The 16914-nt window shown below is 37.6% G+C and overlaps 2 protein-coding genes across 2 annotated transcripts; both read left to right on the top strand.

Moving 5' to 3' along the window:
• The first annotated feature begins 323 nt into the window (after nucleotides 1-323).
• LOC147276589 (cyclin-like protein) lies at nucleotides 324-3342 on the top strand. Its single transcript, XM_086253083.1, has 4 exons — nucleotides 324-516; nucleotides 1106-1448; nucleotides 2223-2283; nucleotides 2510-3342. Exons 1-4 carry the CDS (start codon nucleotides 449-451, stop codon nucleotides 3094-3096), a joined length of 1059 nt encoding a protein of 352 aa, XP_086109209.1. The 5' UTR covers nucleotides 324-448; the 3' UTR covers nucleotides 3097-3342.
• A 1234-nt stretch (nucleotides 3343-4576) lies between these two features.
• Nucleotides 4577-9075, top strand: LOC147276590 (uncharacterized). The gene is made up of 14 exons (XM_086254459.1): nucleotides 4577-5231; nucleotides 5419-5530; nucleotides 5651-5731; nucleotides 6003-6085; nucleotides 6176-6282; nucleotides 6386-6496; nucleotides 6793-6902; nucleotides 7572-7815; nucleotides 7936-8013; nucleotides 8126-8176; nucleotides 8254-8343; nucleotides 8487-8567; nucleotides 8678-8740; nucleotides 8860-9075. Exons 1-14 carry the CDS (start codon nucleotides 5177-5179, stop codon nucleotides 8890-8892), a joined length of 1299 nt encoding a protein of 432 aa, XP_086110585.1. The 5' UTR covers nucleotides 4577-5176; the 3' UTR covers nucleotides 8893-9075.
• Nucleotides 9076-16914: the final 7839 nt, after the last annotated feature.

The following is a 16914-nucleotide window of genomic DNA, read 5'->3' on the forward strand; positions in this document are numbered from 1 at the left end:
GAAAGTTAGCGTTTGTACTGTTTTGATACAAATTAAAAAGTTTGTGGACCAAATTGATATTTTTTATAATTAATGGATCAAATTGAGATTTACTGTAAAGTTCGTGGACCATTTTTGTATTTCACCCAAGAAATTAAGAATCCTATCTGTCCGGACATAAAACCTAGGACCTTGAATTCCATTCATTTACAGCCACGTGGAATGCGGATATTGCTTAGAAACAAATAAGATAAAAGCAGTCTGACGTGGCAAGAATCCGGAGCTTGATTATGAAGAAAATCCAGCCCCGGCCCCACAAACGCGTTTTGATCAGACGGTCAAGATCGCAGCATCTCACTCGCACGATACAAACTCCCCAACGACGTAGCAACCCTAGCTACTTCTCTCTACCCATACTCCCAGACTCCCAGTGACTCTCTCTCTCTCTCTCTCTCCCGTGGAAGACCCTATGTCGCGACGAGACGCTCGGGATTCTGACACCAGACGACGCCGTTCCGGGTTTGATAGAGAACCCAGGTACTCTCTCTCTCTCTCTCTCTCTCTCTCTCTCTCTCTCACTCTGCATATGATATGGCATATGTGTTTGAATCAAATTTGGGACTCAAATGGGGTTTAAGGATTTAATGCATAAGGAATGAGTTACTGCTTCAAAAGTTGGAGTATTTTCATGAATTCTGAATTAGCTTTCACAATAATTACGATGATATTGACAAAATAGATTTTTGTGCTTTATTTTTTTGCTTCATCCATTTACATGAGAGTAATGTGGAACTTTGGCGATTTTCAATAAAAAGTAGTGGAAAGATATAAATGCAAGCATGTATATGTGTGTGTTTTGTTGAATTATAGAAAAAAAAAATGTGAACTTATTTGGGTAATTTTGTTAATTTTTGCCAATCAATTACATGAGACAAATATTTAAACTTTTATTCGATTGAAAGATTCAAGCTTTATGTTGTAAGTCTCTTTCTAAGTAGCTTTATTTCAGTTATGAAAGAGGTCATTTTCAATGTTAATTGTCATCTCATTTAAGAAGTAATCAGATAAGAATAGATTGTTTTTAACTAGAATGTGATAGTTAATGACTGTCACTGGTTGGCCTTAGTCCTAAGAGGTCTAGGAGGGATGGAAAAGATGAAAAAGAGAGAGTCGCCCGGGATGGAAAAGACAAAAAAGAGAGAGTCCCACAGGATGGAAAAGACGGAAAAGAGAGAGTCCCCGGAAGAAGTAATTTGGATAGCGCAAAGCAGACTGACCAGGATCAAAAGCAGCGGCGCAGGCTGCAAGATGCGTTGCCACTTGAATCCCCATTAGCAGCATCCGACTCTAAGGTGGAAAATGGGGCTTCCAGGAAGGAGTCTGATAAGAAACTTAGTGGAGATCATGAAGGAACCAAAAACAACTCTTCTGATCCAACTGAAGTACCCCGGTCTCGGTCATTTTTTCAGGTGCTGTATAAATTTATGAATCTCATCAACTTATTTTGCTTTACTTGCATAATGAGGAACCAATTTCCGGCGTTCATACCATCTTCAGAATCCTCTAATCTTAGGAGTCTGATTCCCTGTCTAGATATTATGGATCACCTTGCATAATACTTACTGCTGAAGATATTTTAGCTAGTGTAATAATGGTACTGTCTGGCAAAATTGTAACTTACTGACTCATAACTTGCGTTTGATTATGCTGTCTAACTTCAGGGTCTTTGAGTGAGAACAAATGTCTTGTGTAGCTAATGTGAACTTAGTTATATGCTGTAACTGCCATCTACTAACTTCCAACTTTCAGTGCATATTCTTCCTTGGTATATAGCAATATTAAGAGACTTACAAGGTGTGCACTTCTGTTTGTCTCGGTTTAATTGTTATACATTAGCATGTTTTAGTAAGTGAAGTTTTTTTCTCTATGGAAGCTAATAGTGATGCATGGTTTCTTCTAATGAATAAAGTTTAACATGAAACACTCTTGGAAGACGTAAGAATCAGAGTATTAATCATTAAACTTGGAAATGGGTCCAAAATATGCTTAAACCTGATTTCCACCTTGACTTGGAAATGCTCAGCTAAGAACCTGTCTTTCTGTTGAGTTTACTTACTTGGTTGCTATGTGTATGCAAATCTTTTTTCTGGGCTGATGTAGCGGGATTCTTGATCGGCCCCATTCCTTCAAGTGCCTCCTTGTATATAACAATATTAGGCTTGCCTGTGCATGTCTTATAACAGCACGATGAGCGTGGTAATGCCGGGCAAGTTGCTCGAAGCTCTGGTCACGGTCCAACTTCTGGTGAGCTTTCTTAATTTTAAATCATTTGGTTAATAGTCACCTTTTCTTTTAACACATTAAAGTTTAAATATCGTGCTTCCAAATACAAAATATAAAGGCGTTATTTTAGATTTCTGCTCTTTTTCTTCATGATCTATGGAGCATAGGTAATTTATTTTTCTTGTTGGAAGCTTGAATAACATTTACCCTTTCAGTACCATCATTTAATTTTTATGTTCTATTTTAGAACGAGGATGGTGGAGGGATTCAAAGGATCAGCATGATGATAGGACAGTGAGCAAGACAACAACTAATGGTTCACGACCAAGGAATGAGAAATCCAAGGGGGATGAAAACAGGATATGGCGCCATGATGGGTACTTTGAAATGGAGGCTGACCAACCACCTGCAAGGAAAAGACCCGCATTCAGGGAGAAGAAGATTCCTGTGGAATCTGAAAATGCTGACAAAACAAAAGAAGAGACTTCAAAGTCAAGCCATCCTGACCGTGCCATGGAAGGAAGCAGAAGAAAGGAGGAAAGAATTGACAACCCACGCCGCTTGGATAGGTCTGAGAAGCAATTTGCGGGAGACAGGGTGCCTTACAGGGGAGAAGCACAGAGGGGTGTCTTTCCTTCGAGAGAAAAGTACACTGGTGGTGCTGGCCGCAATCATAGAGGAAGAGATAGATTCAATGGGAGGCAAGCATATGAATCTAGTGGTGGTCGGGTTGAGAAATGGAAGCATGATTTATATCATGAGGCTAATAGGAGTCCTACACCAAAAAATGAAGAGGAACAAATAGCAAAGGTGGAAACGCTTTTGGCTTCTTAGGATAGCATTTGCTTGCATTTGGCACTAGGTCTTTGATCTGCACAGCAGTATCTATTTTATCTTTAGGTGTCTCTTTTGCATTATAAACCAAATTAAGATACTTTCAATATAAAGGTTTGTTTAATTGCTTTCTTTCCTAAGTTGAACTTTCTGTTTTTGTAAGCCGATTGGATTGCCAAAATGTGTTAATGTGCTCATGTAAAGGCTGTATTTCTGTTTTTATCACATTCCTTTCTCTTCTTTCCACTTATCTTTTTTATAAATGAGTGATTTATTAATTGGCTTGGCTTTGCCCCCCTCAAGCAAGCTCTCAGACTCAATTGGCTAATATGAATGGCAGTAGGAAGCCTCCCAGGTCCCAAACATTCATGGCTTCGGGCTCCTCTCGGTCATGCATATTGATATAGTTAGTCCTGACTCCTAACAAGTCAGGATCTTCTCGTTCTTACTTATTGATATAATCTAATAATGATATTATTTACATGCTTTTTTTTTTTTTTTTTTTTTTTTTTTTCTTTTGTGGCAAGAAACAAGTTTGCATGAAAACAACATTGCAATTAGAATGAAAACAACATTTCGAATAGGTGAAAGGCAAGAAACATGAACCAATTGCTCCTTAATCTCCCCCAACCACCGACTTTTCTTGATCTTAATTACCATTCTCCCTGTGGCAGAATTTGCACCCCATTTTGCAACCAACCTACCTAATTATATCAACAGAAACTTTCAAAACCAGAAGAGTTACAATAACATAAACATTGCAAGCTTGATATTTGAGTCCTGAGATGATCATCCTTGTGCGCATGATCCCATAATGATTGATGCTAGTGCTTCCTCCCTTGTCGTCGACCACCGTGAATCCGGGTTCCATGAGAGAGGAGCACCAGCATCGATTATTGAGGGATTAGTCACAAAATTGTTGCATTACTTGCTGGAAAATAAGTTAGCAAATTCGATATATTTTTGGGAAAGTAAATTTTTGTTTTATTGCTTGGAAATAACTGTTTTCTTTTTGAGTAGTATGAATATCATTGTGTTATGTTTCTTTTATTCTCTTTCTTTTTCAGTAAATTGGAACTTTAGTTTGTAGCAAATTTACACAGAAAATAATTGTGCTGTTGATATTGTCTTGCAAGCATTGGTATTGAGCTTGAGCTATGCTGTGTGAAATTTACTACCATCCGTATTTGGTAAATCAATTATTATGATCAAACAGTTAATTAATAAGTTAATTATATAATTACGTAATTTAATTGATATGACCATAAATTGGCTTCCTCTGATTGGCGAAGAGTTTCAATCAAAGTCACTGGTAAAAATTAATTAATTTTTCTAAATAGTAATTTTTCATAAAAATAGCAATAAAAATTTCAGTTGGCTGCGCGCGTAGTTTTCACCTGTATTTTAAAAAAAAGGGATCCAACTTACAGTTTGAGACAAATACATTCAAAAGCAGCAAATAAATTTACAAGAAAAGAAATAATGTTGTTGTCGTTGAAATCTAAATCCTAAGATTTCAGACGATGCGCACAAGGTGGAGGAGGAGGGGCTCTGACCGCCATGACCGCAGCAGAACACGACTTCCCGTTTTGCTTTCGCAAGCAGCTGATGTCGTCGTCCTCGTCCCTCGCAATCAATCTCAGCCTTCACAATGTCTGAGTCGGAGGTGTCGTTGGCTTTGAATTCGAAGGGTAAAGAAGGAATTTGGTCCAATTGGGATTTAGGAATTAGGGTTTCCTAATTTGAATTGGGGAATTAATTATTCCGTTTCAGAGAGGGACTAGGAAACACACAGGGCCTATTTAATTAAACTCACCTTTCACGAAAAAACAAGAAAAAAAGGAGAAACCTTTAGCTTCTCTAGGCCACTCTATGAGTTCCTCTCAGTTTTTGCGCCATTCGATTATGCTTTCGATTGCTTCTGCTTTTAATTTTCATAGACGGGGTTTAGGTTGTAGTCCTGCTTTCGATTTTTTGTTTTTCCAAGCAAAAACAGAAAAAATTTAAGCTACTTGGAGCCTTGGAGGCTTGGAGCTTTGAATTGTCAGAGAGATTACACAACGTGAAGGGGGTCATCAACATGATGAGAAGAGATGCTCATTTGCCTTCAAAATCCAGGAATCGCAACAAAACAAGTAATTCATTAAATTTTGTTTTGTTCTTTTGCAATTATGTTTCAAATTTCAATTGGGATATTTGTTCTTGAGTCATACAGAAAATCTTGAATCAAATTTCGAGTAAAGGTAAATTTTTTTTATGTTGGTTATATCAAAAAGTTGGAGTATGCAAACTTATTCAAATTGTTGCTTTGCATGGTAATAGTAACTGGTAGAGGACCTGTTGATTATGAGGAATCTGAAGAATTGACTCCACCGACTCGGCCATCTTCACCGAGGACGGTTTCCCCTTACTTAAGAGAGTTGTTTAAGAAAAGGTTTTTGCATAAGTTCTTATAATTGTCTTTTGGTTTCTTTCATTTTCAAATTTGGTATATTGATTTTGTGTGCCGCCAAATTTTGACTGAAAATTTTCTTTTCAAATTTTGTCGATGAAGGGGATCTGACCGAGAGGATGCACTGGCCATGATCATTAAGCGCTTAACTAAAAGATTGGAGATAGACGTGCTGGAAAAGAAGTAAGTAAATTTAATTCATTTATTAAAAAAAAAATGGTCCTGCTTTATTGCTTGGAAGTATGAAAACTAATCTAAATATTTGTTTCATCTAGACCTTGAATGTAACTGCATTACATTTTCTTTGTACTTTTTTCATTCCTAGTACCAAAATAGTTGCATGTTCAACCGAATAATCATGTAATTCTAGGAACTGCAGTTGAACATCACTGTATTGGATCAATATAACAAGCACCTTCCCAAGATGTAACACATATATTTTGTTCTCTTGCAGCTTTGCTACTTTTCTGTACAGATGCTTGAACTCAATAAAGAAGGGTTCTACCAGAGAGATGCAGCTATCGATTCGTGTCATAGGTTTGCTTAGCTCTTTCAAGTAGCCCATTTATTTCTTGGTTTTCACGTTTATATTGTAACGCTTATGGGTCTCCTTCTATCAAATTTCAGACTTGCTGGCGATAATCGTTAGTTGTCAGGATAAAGTGTCTGAAATGTACAGAGAGTTGCTTCCTGTACTTTCCAATGCTCTGAAAGTTGGGCCCAATACATTAAAGGTAGCTTAATTTGCATGATACTACACAAAATCAAGCACTTCACTTTTATTTATAGGATTTCTCAAGGGGTATGATTCTTAGACTGAGAAATGTTTTCTTGCAGATATTGGAGTGTTTAGCTATTGTTGCTTTCTTTGGTGCAACTAACTCAGAGGAGACTGAAAGTGCAATGCAAATTATTTGGAAGTTCATTAACCCTGAATCCGGCTATGATGTATGCGTTCCGTTAGCTATCTTTATTTCTTAAAAATTAATTTCCTTCTTACTCGATTTGGAAAATTCATTTTATTGAAGAATATGGATCTTCGTTCTATTTACATTGTTACCGAATGTGGTCTACAACTAACTTTTTAACTTCTTCACTTTACCACTTACTTTTTAGTTTCTCAAGTATTCGTAATGCCTAATACTTCCAGGCTTCTATATTTTTTACCTTTGTATATTATAGATTCTTAATAATGGTATCAAACTTCATAACAAAGAGCTAAAGTAATTGTTGTTAACTGTTAGGCCAACGTGAAAAAGCATTCTGCAGAGGTCTTAGTTGCTGCAATATATGCTTGGTTGTTTCTTCTTACAAGTATGGAGGGATGGAGACTCAGCCACAACTACTGGAAAGGGTAAAGTGCATCTAAATTATAATCGGTTCAATTAGAAAATTTATGAATTGTAACCTTTTGCCAATTGAATTATCTTTTCTAAAAATTCATCTAATCATGAAATAATAATTGTGAATGAAATTCTAACTTACATAGTAACCGTGTTCGCTATCATTTTTTCTTGGTTTTGAGGACAAATAATATAGATGAAAAATGCTATTTCTATTTGCCTTCTCTTTCTCAGAAATTTTTTTTACTCCATGACGTGAATCGATATTATTTGCCATGCATATCAATTAGGGTTACAATTTACCCCCCAAACTAAATTTTTTGACACTTCACCCAGCACACTATATTCTACCAAACACATAACCCCTTTCCGAAAAAAATAAAATCAAATGGGCCGTTATTTTTGCACACGTGGCCTTCTCTCTGAGCGCCACATGTGTAAAACCAATGGATAAGACTCTTTTTGGCGGGGGTTGGGGTCTTTTGTTTGCCATAAGTCACAGAACGTAATATGAGGGGTTAATTGTCAAAAAACTTAGTTTGGGGGGCAAAGTGCGAAGCCCTTAATAGTTTGGAGGGATAAATTGTAATTAACCCTATCAATCATTACCCATCCCCTATCATGTTATAGAGTAAATTATGTTTGTTTAGTATTGCTCTAATATAAGCAAATTAATACAGGGCTATTTCTTACTTCTCTAACTTATTAGAGCATGAAGATAAATTAGTCTGTGGAGCAGCTAGTAAAGCACTAGCTTTGATCTATGAAACTGACAGTCTTGAGAAGTTCTGGAGTGAAGCAAAGGATTCAAGCCTTATTAAGTATTCACACTCTCAGCAATTACTGAGAGAGAGTATTTTAAAGAAATTTAGAAAGAGTGAGAATACTGCAAAGGAAGTCCGCGAAGTTGTGAAATATTTTGAGGTAACTGTCAAATTTTATTTTATTTTATTTTATTTTATTTTTTCTGTAGGAGTGCATTAGAATCACTCAAATAGCAATTGTACATATGCAAGAATAGTGATTTAAATTGTTTAATATCAGAGTTGTTGTTGCCCGGGAGCATGTGTAACAGTGAAAGGAAAAACACTAACACTATCATCATGGTCTCAAATCATTCAGGTAATTACATCTTTCATATTTCTTATTATTTGTTTGTCACTTTGCACATTTACATCTCCTTTGCAATCTTTTCTGACCATTGTTTTTCTTTTATATTTTATTTTATAAACAGCTACAGTTTTTAAAAAGTTTCCTAGCTGATGGATTTGCAAAACACATGGAGGTTGGTTTGTACCCTCTTACTGATTTTCTCAGCATTCTAATTTTAAAGTTGGATTAACATTTTGGTTGTCAAAACAGGAAAATGAGAAACTCCAGGATTTGTTTGAGTTTAATCCACGTGAAAACAATTATTTAGGTCAAGAACTGTATGTATCTACCATTGATGAGGTTAGTAATCTCTCTGCATTTCTCTTAGTTTAATTTTTGCATAACTTATCTTTGATAAATCTTGTAAGTTATTTTCGAACTTTGTAAAATATATCAATTTTGAGTCATGTTTATTCTAATGTCCCCTAAAATGAAATTTACAGATCACTGGCCGTGTCTTTCTCCTTGAAGCAAGAGATCCAGAGAAAATAACAAAGGAAGAAAGAAAGAAAGAGAGAGTTGAGGTATTCTTTCCTTTTCCTACTTTTCATGATGTATAAATATTATTTCAAGTGGTCTAATCTTTAACCGAATTTAGCATTTGCAATAACATCCATTTCTGCATTATTTGCAGAGATTTTCTAGAATACACAAGGGAAGAACGCAAATAATGAGCAAACGTCGGCTGTTGTCACAGGTAAATCTTCTTGTGTTATTTGCCTTTTATTTTATTTTTAATACTCGTCTTACTTTTTTTTTTTTTTTTTTCTAACAATTGAACTTTGGGTGTAACCTCTTGATGCTTCTTATGTGCAGGAATTGAAGAGTTGCTCTTCTGATTTTTTTTAGCCATTAGTTTTGTTGTTGTTGTTGTTAATGTTGGGTGATGTTATTTGGAGTAGCTCCATTTTAGACTCCTAAATTTGTTTAGTGATTTTTTTATCTTTTTGGAAATATTGAAGATCAATTTGATCTCCTCATCTCTGCATGTTTCAATTGAAAATTCAATTAAAATTAAGCTTTCAACCTTCATCCCCTCTTGTTTCACATCTTCGTCACATTATTCAAGAACCTCAACAGACCACAACATCTAATGCAAACAAAGAAACAAAGAAAATCATCTTTACACTGGTTGCTATGATTTTACAACTTTGTTCAAATCTAACTAAGAAAATTTATGTTTGGCACCACCACCAGCTTCATTCACAACCACCACAACCTTGGCGTGGCCACCACCATAGAAACAATCACCAACATATATTGCAAAATCAAATTAAAACAACTAGAGTTGAGTCAACAACAAATTACACTGCAATAGACCACAAAAGTCCCAAATTGTATCAAAATTAGATTCAAATTCAGTACCCAAAAAAAAGTTCGAAAATAAATAATAACTGGGTGCCTAAAATGAAAATTTGGGCAGTATCCAGGTTCTAAACAACAGCACTATCCAGTAAAATATAAGTTTGCCCCAGAAGCACCCTATTTTATTCTGGTTAAAAAAAAAGGGGAAAAAAACGATTTTGGTCTATGTTTTACATCGAAAAACAAATTTGGTCCCTGTAGATTCAAAATTTCGCATTTAGTCCATGTGTTTTATGTTGTTTGTAATTTTAGGACATTTTGCATCCACATGAAAATTTTTCTCAAATTGAAACTAATAACTTGTTGTCCTAAAATTGCAAAGAATATAAAACATAAAAACCAAATGCAAAATTTTGAAACCACATATACCAAATCTGTTTTTGAGTAAAACACAGGGACCAAAATCGTTTTTTCCCTAAAAATAAATATAAGTTTACCTTTCAAAAGAATTTATTAGGGTTAAATAAAAAAATGGTCTACAAACTTTACAGTTAATCTCAATTTAGTTCATTAACTATAAAAAGTATCAGTTTGGTCCACGAACTTTTCAAGTTGTATCAAACCAGTATAAACGTTAACTTTTATCGAAAAAATTTAACGAAAAGTGATCATGTGCACATCAAGTGACCACATTTTCAGAGGTATTTCAGTCCGTTTATCACATTTTCATGTGACCAATTCCGTTAATTTTTGGATGAAAGTTAGCGTTTGTACTGTTTTGATACAAATTGAAAAGTTTGTGGACCAAATTGGCACTTTTTATAATTAGTGGACCAAATTGAAATTTACTGTAAAGTTCGTGGACCATTTTTGTATTTAACCCAATTTATTAATTTTTTTGGTAAAATGGAGGGCCGAAGCCCAAAACAACAACGCTATGCACCTTATCAAGCCTTTGTAAAACAAAATCCGGTGGCCTGTGAAAGCCCAGCTCCATGTTATGGCCCAAATGGACAATGCAATCAGCAGCAAAATTTTCAAGAAAAAGCAATTATTCTTGTTTTAGTTAGACCATGAAAACAATATTCTTGTTTTAGTTAGACCATGAAAATAATGTTGCATATAGACGAAAGGCAAGAAACACCAAAAGAAAAAAAGAAGAAAGGCAAGAAGCATGAACCTACCTAATTTAATTACATCAACGGAAACACTAAAAACCAGCAAATTTACAAGAAAGGAAATGCCGAAAGCTTAGTAGCCGAGTCCTGTGATGAGGCATATGCATGCAGACAAGGTGGACCTTCAACCACCATAACTTAGTACTCGTTGCTGCTGAGCCTGAGAAATCTATAAAGGTGACTCCACCATGTTCATCCAAGCTAGCTAGCTGTTTCAGAATATTAAGGTTCTTACATTACTTATAGATTTATTCTCAAATTTGGTATCAATCGATTTTGCATGACAACAAATTTTAATAGATTATTGTTAGTTTTTGGTTTGTCTATGAACGGGTTCTACCAGATCGAGAGGAGGCATTAGCATCAATCATTGAGGGCTTACTTATAAAGCTGCAAGTAAATGTTGAAGAGCTGTTCTCTGACTTGGTCTCCTTGTAACCGTTTCTCACTCTAGCTAGTGTTGTGGGTTTATTTGAATTCTGTGTGTTATCTCTTTAGTATCAACAACGTTGTTTGGATGTTCCTCCTTTTAAGGAGTATTAGTTTTGTTTGGTTTGTATAAATGTATCTATTCAATAATAATCAAATACGTCTTTATGCATATCTGTTCCCAGCTCCACATGGTATCAGAGCCTCTTTATTTTTTTTCTCTGAAACACCACCATGTCCGCACAAGCAGCTCCTCTCAATGTCCCTGTTCCCTCAAACACTAATCTCATCACCATAAATGTAGCAATCCAAGCCCCTCTCAAGCTCACAAGCTCCAACTACATATCCTGGAAATTTCAATTTCAAACACTTTTTACTGGTTATGACCTTCAAGGATTTATTGATGGATCCAAACCTTGTCCTCCTGAGACAATCACCACAGACACAACAACCACTCCCAACCCAGCGTACCACACCTGGGTTCGTCAGGATCAATTAATTCTCAACGCCATTGTTGGATCTCTATCCCCAACAATCATTCCATTCATTGCTCGCACCAAGACCTCCAAAGAAGCATGGAATGTCCTCGCCACCACCTATGCCACCCCTTCCAGGGGCCGCATCAAGCAAGTCAAAGCCCAGTTCAAAGCTCTCACTAAGGGTACTCTTAGTATCACTGATTTCTTGCAAGCTGTCAAAGCTCGCGCAGACGAGCTTGGCATTTTAGGCGCTGCAGTAGATGATGAAGATCTCACCGAAAAGATCCTTGAAGAACTTGGCGATGATTACAAGGAGCTAGTGCGTTCTGTTCAAGCCCGGGACACACCAATTCGGTTTGACAAACTACATGAGAAGCTTCTAACTTTCGAAGCCTCCCTCAGCATCATCAACAAATCCACCATATCCTTCCCACCTACTGCTCATCCCACCACACGTTCATTCAATCAGTCTCGTCCCAACACTCAGCGCCTATCCTTCAATCATCACCCAAACTGGCCACAGTACAATAATCAGTCTCGACCTCAATATCCTATCACTCCTGCTGCTTCAAATCGCCCATCTCCGAGACCCTATCTTGGCCACTGCCAAATCTGTGGCGTTCAAGGGCACACAGCAAAACGGTGTCCCTCTTTTCGGTTTACACCTATTGGCTCTCTGAATCAGAATTCCAACGCCAACTCTCGTCCTTGGCAACCCAGAGCAAATTTTGTGGCTGCTCCTCCATCCGACAACTCACCTTGGTTACTTGACAGTGGTGCATCTCACCACGTCACTTCTGATCTCCGGAACTTGTCACTTCATTCTCCATACACTGGTGGGGATGATGTGATGATTGGTGATGGTACTGGTCTCCGAATAACGCACCCAGGCTCTGCGTCACTTAAAACCCCAACTCATTCATTTAATCTCACTGATGTGCTTTGTATTCCTGAAATCAAAAAGAACTTGATTTCTATTTATCAATTTTGTGTTACTAACAGTGTGTCTATAGAATTCTTACCTTCGTGTTTTCTTGTGAAGGACCTTCTCACGGGGGCAGTTCGAGCAAAGGGTGAACCAAAGGATGGAGTGTATGAATGGCCGGGCCTCTCCATATCGTCCACATCTCCTCTTGCATTTTCAAGTGTCAAAATAGCACCAATAAACTGGCATTATCGACTTGGCCATCCTGCTCTTCCAGTTTTAAATAACATTCTGTCCCGTTTTCATTTAGAGTCGTCTCCATCAACTCAAAAAAAATTTGTATGTAATGCTTGTCAATGTAATAAAAGCCACAAGCTTCCTTTTTCAGTTTCAACGTTACAATCTGTCCATCATCTTCAAATAATTTACTCTGATGTGTGGACATCACCAGTATATTCTTTAGATGGGTTCAAATATTATGTTATGTTTGTTGATCATTTCACAAAATACATTTGGTTTTACCCGTTAAAAAATAAGTCTGATGTCAAATCCACTTTTTTGCGTTTCAAACCCATTGTTGAAAATCATTTTAACCAAAAAATTGTCACTTTTTATTCCGATAACGGAGGAGAATTTATTGCACTTAAGGACTATTTTGCTCTCCATGGCATCTCCCATATGACTTCACCCCCTCATACTCCTGAACACAATGGGTTCTCGGAGCGTCGGCACAGGCACATAGTTGAAACAGGACTCTCTCTTCTTTCTCATGCTTCACTCCCACAAAAATTTTGGTCCTATGCTTTCTCCACTGCAGTGTATTTAATCAATAGAATGCCTACCCCAAAGTTGAATTTTTCTTCCCCTTATGAACTCATTTTTCAACAAACCCCAAACTATGCAAAGCTTAGGATTTTTGGCTGCTTGTGTTATCCATGGCTCCGGCCGTATACCACTCACAAGCTACAACAAAAATCCCAACCTTGCATATTCTTGGGATATTCTTTATCCCAAAATGCATATCTTTGTTTTGAAAAAGAATCCTCCAAAATTTTTGTTTCACGTCATGTGTCCTTTTTTGAGTCCATTTTTCCTTCAATCACTCCTCTGTCACAAGAGTCGTCCTCCATCACCAACTCCTCTGCTGTGTGGTTTCCTCCCACCATTCCAATCTCTACATGTTCACCCTGTCCTTCTACACATCCACCTGCAGACCACTCTTCGCCTCCCCTCGTGCGCATCACTTCACAAGGAACACCACAGGTAACGCCCTCTCCCTCTCCTACCACTTCTTCACCCCCATCTCCCCCTCTTACAAGTTCCTCCTTGGTTCCTTCAAATCCACCATTGTTGCCCCACCCTCCACCTCAACCCACACATCCCATGACCACTCGCTCAAAAAATAATATTCATAAACCTACACAAAAACTCACCTTCGCCCATTAAACACCTCTGAGCCCTCCACCGTAAATCAAGCCCTCCAACACCATCATTGGCGTCAAGCCATGTCCGAAGAATTTGATGCCCTTGTCCGAAATGGGACTTGGGACTTAGTACCTTCACATCTTGCTTCCAATGTTGTAGGTTGCAAATGGATTTTTCGGATCAAGAGGAATTCGGATGGTACAGTGGCACGCTACAAAGCTCGGCTTGTGGCAAATGGGTTCAATCAAAGGCCTGGTCTTGATTATCACGAGACATTTAGCCCCGTCGTCAAGCCAACGACGGTTCGGATAGTTCTCAGTCTTGCCGTGAGTCATGGGTGGCCGTTACGCCAGCTTGATGTCAATAATGCCTTCTTGCAAGGCCATCTCGATGAGGATGTATACATGGCTCAACCTCAGGGTTTTATTGATAGAGACAAGCCCACACATGTTTGCAAGCTTAGAAAAGCCATCTATGGTCTCAAGCAGGCTCCACGCGCCTGGTATTATGAGCTACGCCAATTTCTGATCTCCGTTGGGTTTCAAAATTCATTGGCTGACACCTCTTTGTTTATTTCTTGCCATGGTTCTCACTTAATTTATCTCTTGGTATATGTTGATGATATCATTGTCACAGGGAGTAATGAAGCTGCTGTAGCTCAATTTGTGCAGGAACTAGCCCAACGTTTTTCACTCAAAGACTTGGGCTCTCTGTCTTACTTCTTAGGGGTTGAAGTTCAGTCGCACCCTCAGGGCCTGCTCCTCACTCAATCACGTTATATCATGGATCTCTTGCAGCGCACCAACATGACTGGGGCGAAGCCCACTTCCACGCCGCTGCCATCTGGCGCGTCCCCGTGTCTTCTCATGGGCCAGCCACTCCTTGATCCCACTCAATACCGAGCTGTGGTTGGGAGCTTGCAATATCTCTCCCTTACTCGCCCGGACATCTCGTATATATGCTGTTAACAAGTTGTCGCAATTCATGCACAAGCCTACTGACGTGCATTGGCAGCTGGCTAAACGACTCCTTCGTTATTTGAGTGGTACTGTCAGTGAAGGTATAGTCATACATCGGCATTCTCCTTCCCTTCTTCATGCTTTTTCTGATGCGGATTGGGGAGGCAACAAAGATGATTTTTCCTCCACTGGTGCATATATACTTTATCTTGGCCGGACACCCATTTCTTGGTCCTCTCGCAAGCAGCACACGGTTGCTCGATCGTCGACAGAAGCTGAGTATCGCTCTGTTGCTGACACAGCAGCTGAAATTAGCTGGGTTTGCTCTCTCCTCACTGATCTTCAGTTCCCCCTTCCTGCTGCACCTGTTATTTACTGTGATAATGTTGGAGCCACTCACTTGTGTGCCAATCCAGTTTTTCACTCAAAAATGAAGCATGTTGCCATTGATTTTCACTTCATTCGTGGCCTGGTTCACTCAGGTGCCTTACGTGTTGCTCATGTCTCTTCTCACGACCAACTCGCTGATGCTCTTACTAAGCCTCTCGCTTCTCACAGGTTCAGTCAATTAAAGACCAAGATTGGGCTGCACAGTCGTGGCCAATCTTGAGGGGGCATGTTGAAGAGCTGTTCTCTGACTTGGTCTCCTTGTAACCGTTTCTCACTCTAGCTAGTGTTGTGGGTTTATTTGAATTCTGTGTGTTATCTCTTTAGTATCAGCAACGTTGTTTGGATGTTCCTCCTTTTAAGGAGTATTAGTTTTGTTTGGTTTGTATAAATGTATCTATTCAATAATAATCAAATACGTCTTTATGCATATCTGTTCCCAGCTCCACAGTAAATACATTTTTCATATTTCTTTTATTGTGATTTGTTATCACTTTGCATGTTTGCATTCTTTGCAAATTTTCTAGATCGTTGTTGTTGTTATTTATTTATTTTTTTATATGATAAACACTACAATTTTTAAAGAGTTTTCTAGCTGATGATGGATTTGAAAAAACACATGGAGGTTTTGTTTTTGGTTACCCTCTTATTGATTTTCTAAGCATTCTAAATTTAAGGTGGATTAACATTTTGGTTGTCAAAACAGAAAAATGAGAAACTCTAGAATTTGTTTGAGTCTATTTCAACAGTTGTCCGAGGCCAAGATAGGAAGTCTATCTAATATAAACGGTTTCTCTTTTGCAGCTTTATATAATCTCGGATGCCTACCACTCAATTTGTTTTCCAGAGATGGCAAGAATTCCTGAAATACTACTTTTTATTTTTCTTCTTCTTGTGCTGTTTCAGAATGACATGACCAGCTCTACCCACTCTGCTACAAAAGAGCTCGCTTTCTTCTCCCAAAAAATGACAGTTCCACAGTTAGAGCCTATCAAGTAGCATAATTCTGATTCGATGCTGCGTTTTCATTCCAACAACAGTAGTATATAGTTCAAAACACCTAAATAGACTAGCTCGCCCAACCATAAAGAGCAACACTTCCAGAAAAAGAAGGCTTCTTCACTATGATTGGTAACATATGACGGCCTTTTGCAATTAAGTGCGGAAAACTAGTAAAGATTGTGCTTGCTAACAAACAAGAGCGCGTGTGAGAATTTGAAACTAGAAAACTAGTCAATTAAGTTTTAAAATATAAGTGAGATAAAAAGGTGGGTATTTCGTTAAAAGAATCATGTAAGAAAGCCGTAATGTACACTAAAGCTGTCATTTGTGAGAGAGTGCAAATGATGTATCAATTTTAATTTTTAAATTTATCTTCTTTATTTTTTTTAAGGAGAGTTCGAGTTCAGTTCATTTTACGAGTCTTTCTTAGAGTAAGATTGGTAGTGATTTAGGGTTTTTAATTAAGTCCTTATATTTTTCTTCTTTGACGGCTTTATGTTAGGTTTTAACTCCCAAAATCTCGGAGTTAAAACTTAACATGCAGCCTCTACAAAGTCCACTCTACACCTTAAAAGGGGAAATACCCTTCAAATAGGGGAAAATACATTTCAAATCGGAGAATGACTTTATTATGAATTAAAAGAATTTTCTTATAAATTTTAAAATACTCACAGTCTCCATCTAAAAAATATTTTTCTAAAGGACATAAGTCTAATTATCTTTTTTTTTTATTTGATCAGTATAAATTTTTTAATTTAAGTCTTAAAGTGGTGGTAATTTAT

This window comes from Dryas octopetala, chromosome 8, assembly GCF_963921425.1.
Source record: "Dryas octopetala chromosome 8, drDryOcto1.1, whole genome shotgun sequence".
NCBI lineage: Eukaryota > Viridiplantae > Streptophyta > Magnoliopsida > Rosales > Rosaceae > Dryas > Dryas octopetala.

Excerpts from the sequence above, each read along its gene's own strand:
- LOC147276590 (XM_086254459.1), top strand. The coding sequence starts at position 5,177 with ATGATGAGAAGAGATGCTCATTTGCCTTCAAAATCCAGGAATCGCAAC. Across the intron at positions 8,177-8,253 it reads GATTTGCAAAACACATGGAG|GAAAATGAGAAACTCCAGGA; the intron begins GTTGGTTTGTAC and ends TTGTCAAAACAG. Across the intron at positions 8,344-8,486 it reads ATGTATCTACCATTGATGAG|ATCACTGGCCGTGTCTTTCT; the intron begins GTTAGTAATCTC and ends TGAAATTTACAG.
- LOC147276589 (XM_086253083.1), top strand. The coding sequence starts at position 449 with ATGTCGCGACGAGACGCTCGGGATTCTGACACCAGACGACGCCGTTCC. Across the intron at positions 1,449-2,222 it reads GGTCTCGGTCATTTTTTCAG|CACGATGAGCGTGGTAATGC; the intron begins GTGCTGTATAAA and ends GTCTTATAACAG. Across the intron at positions 2,284-2,509 it reads TGGTCACGGTCCAACTTCTG|AACGAGGATGGTGGAGGGAT; the intron begins GTGAGCTTTCTT and ends GTTCTATTTTAG.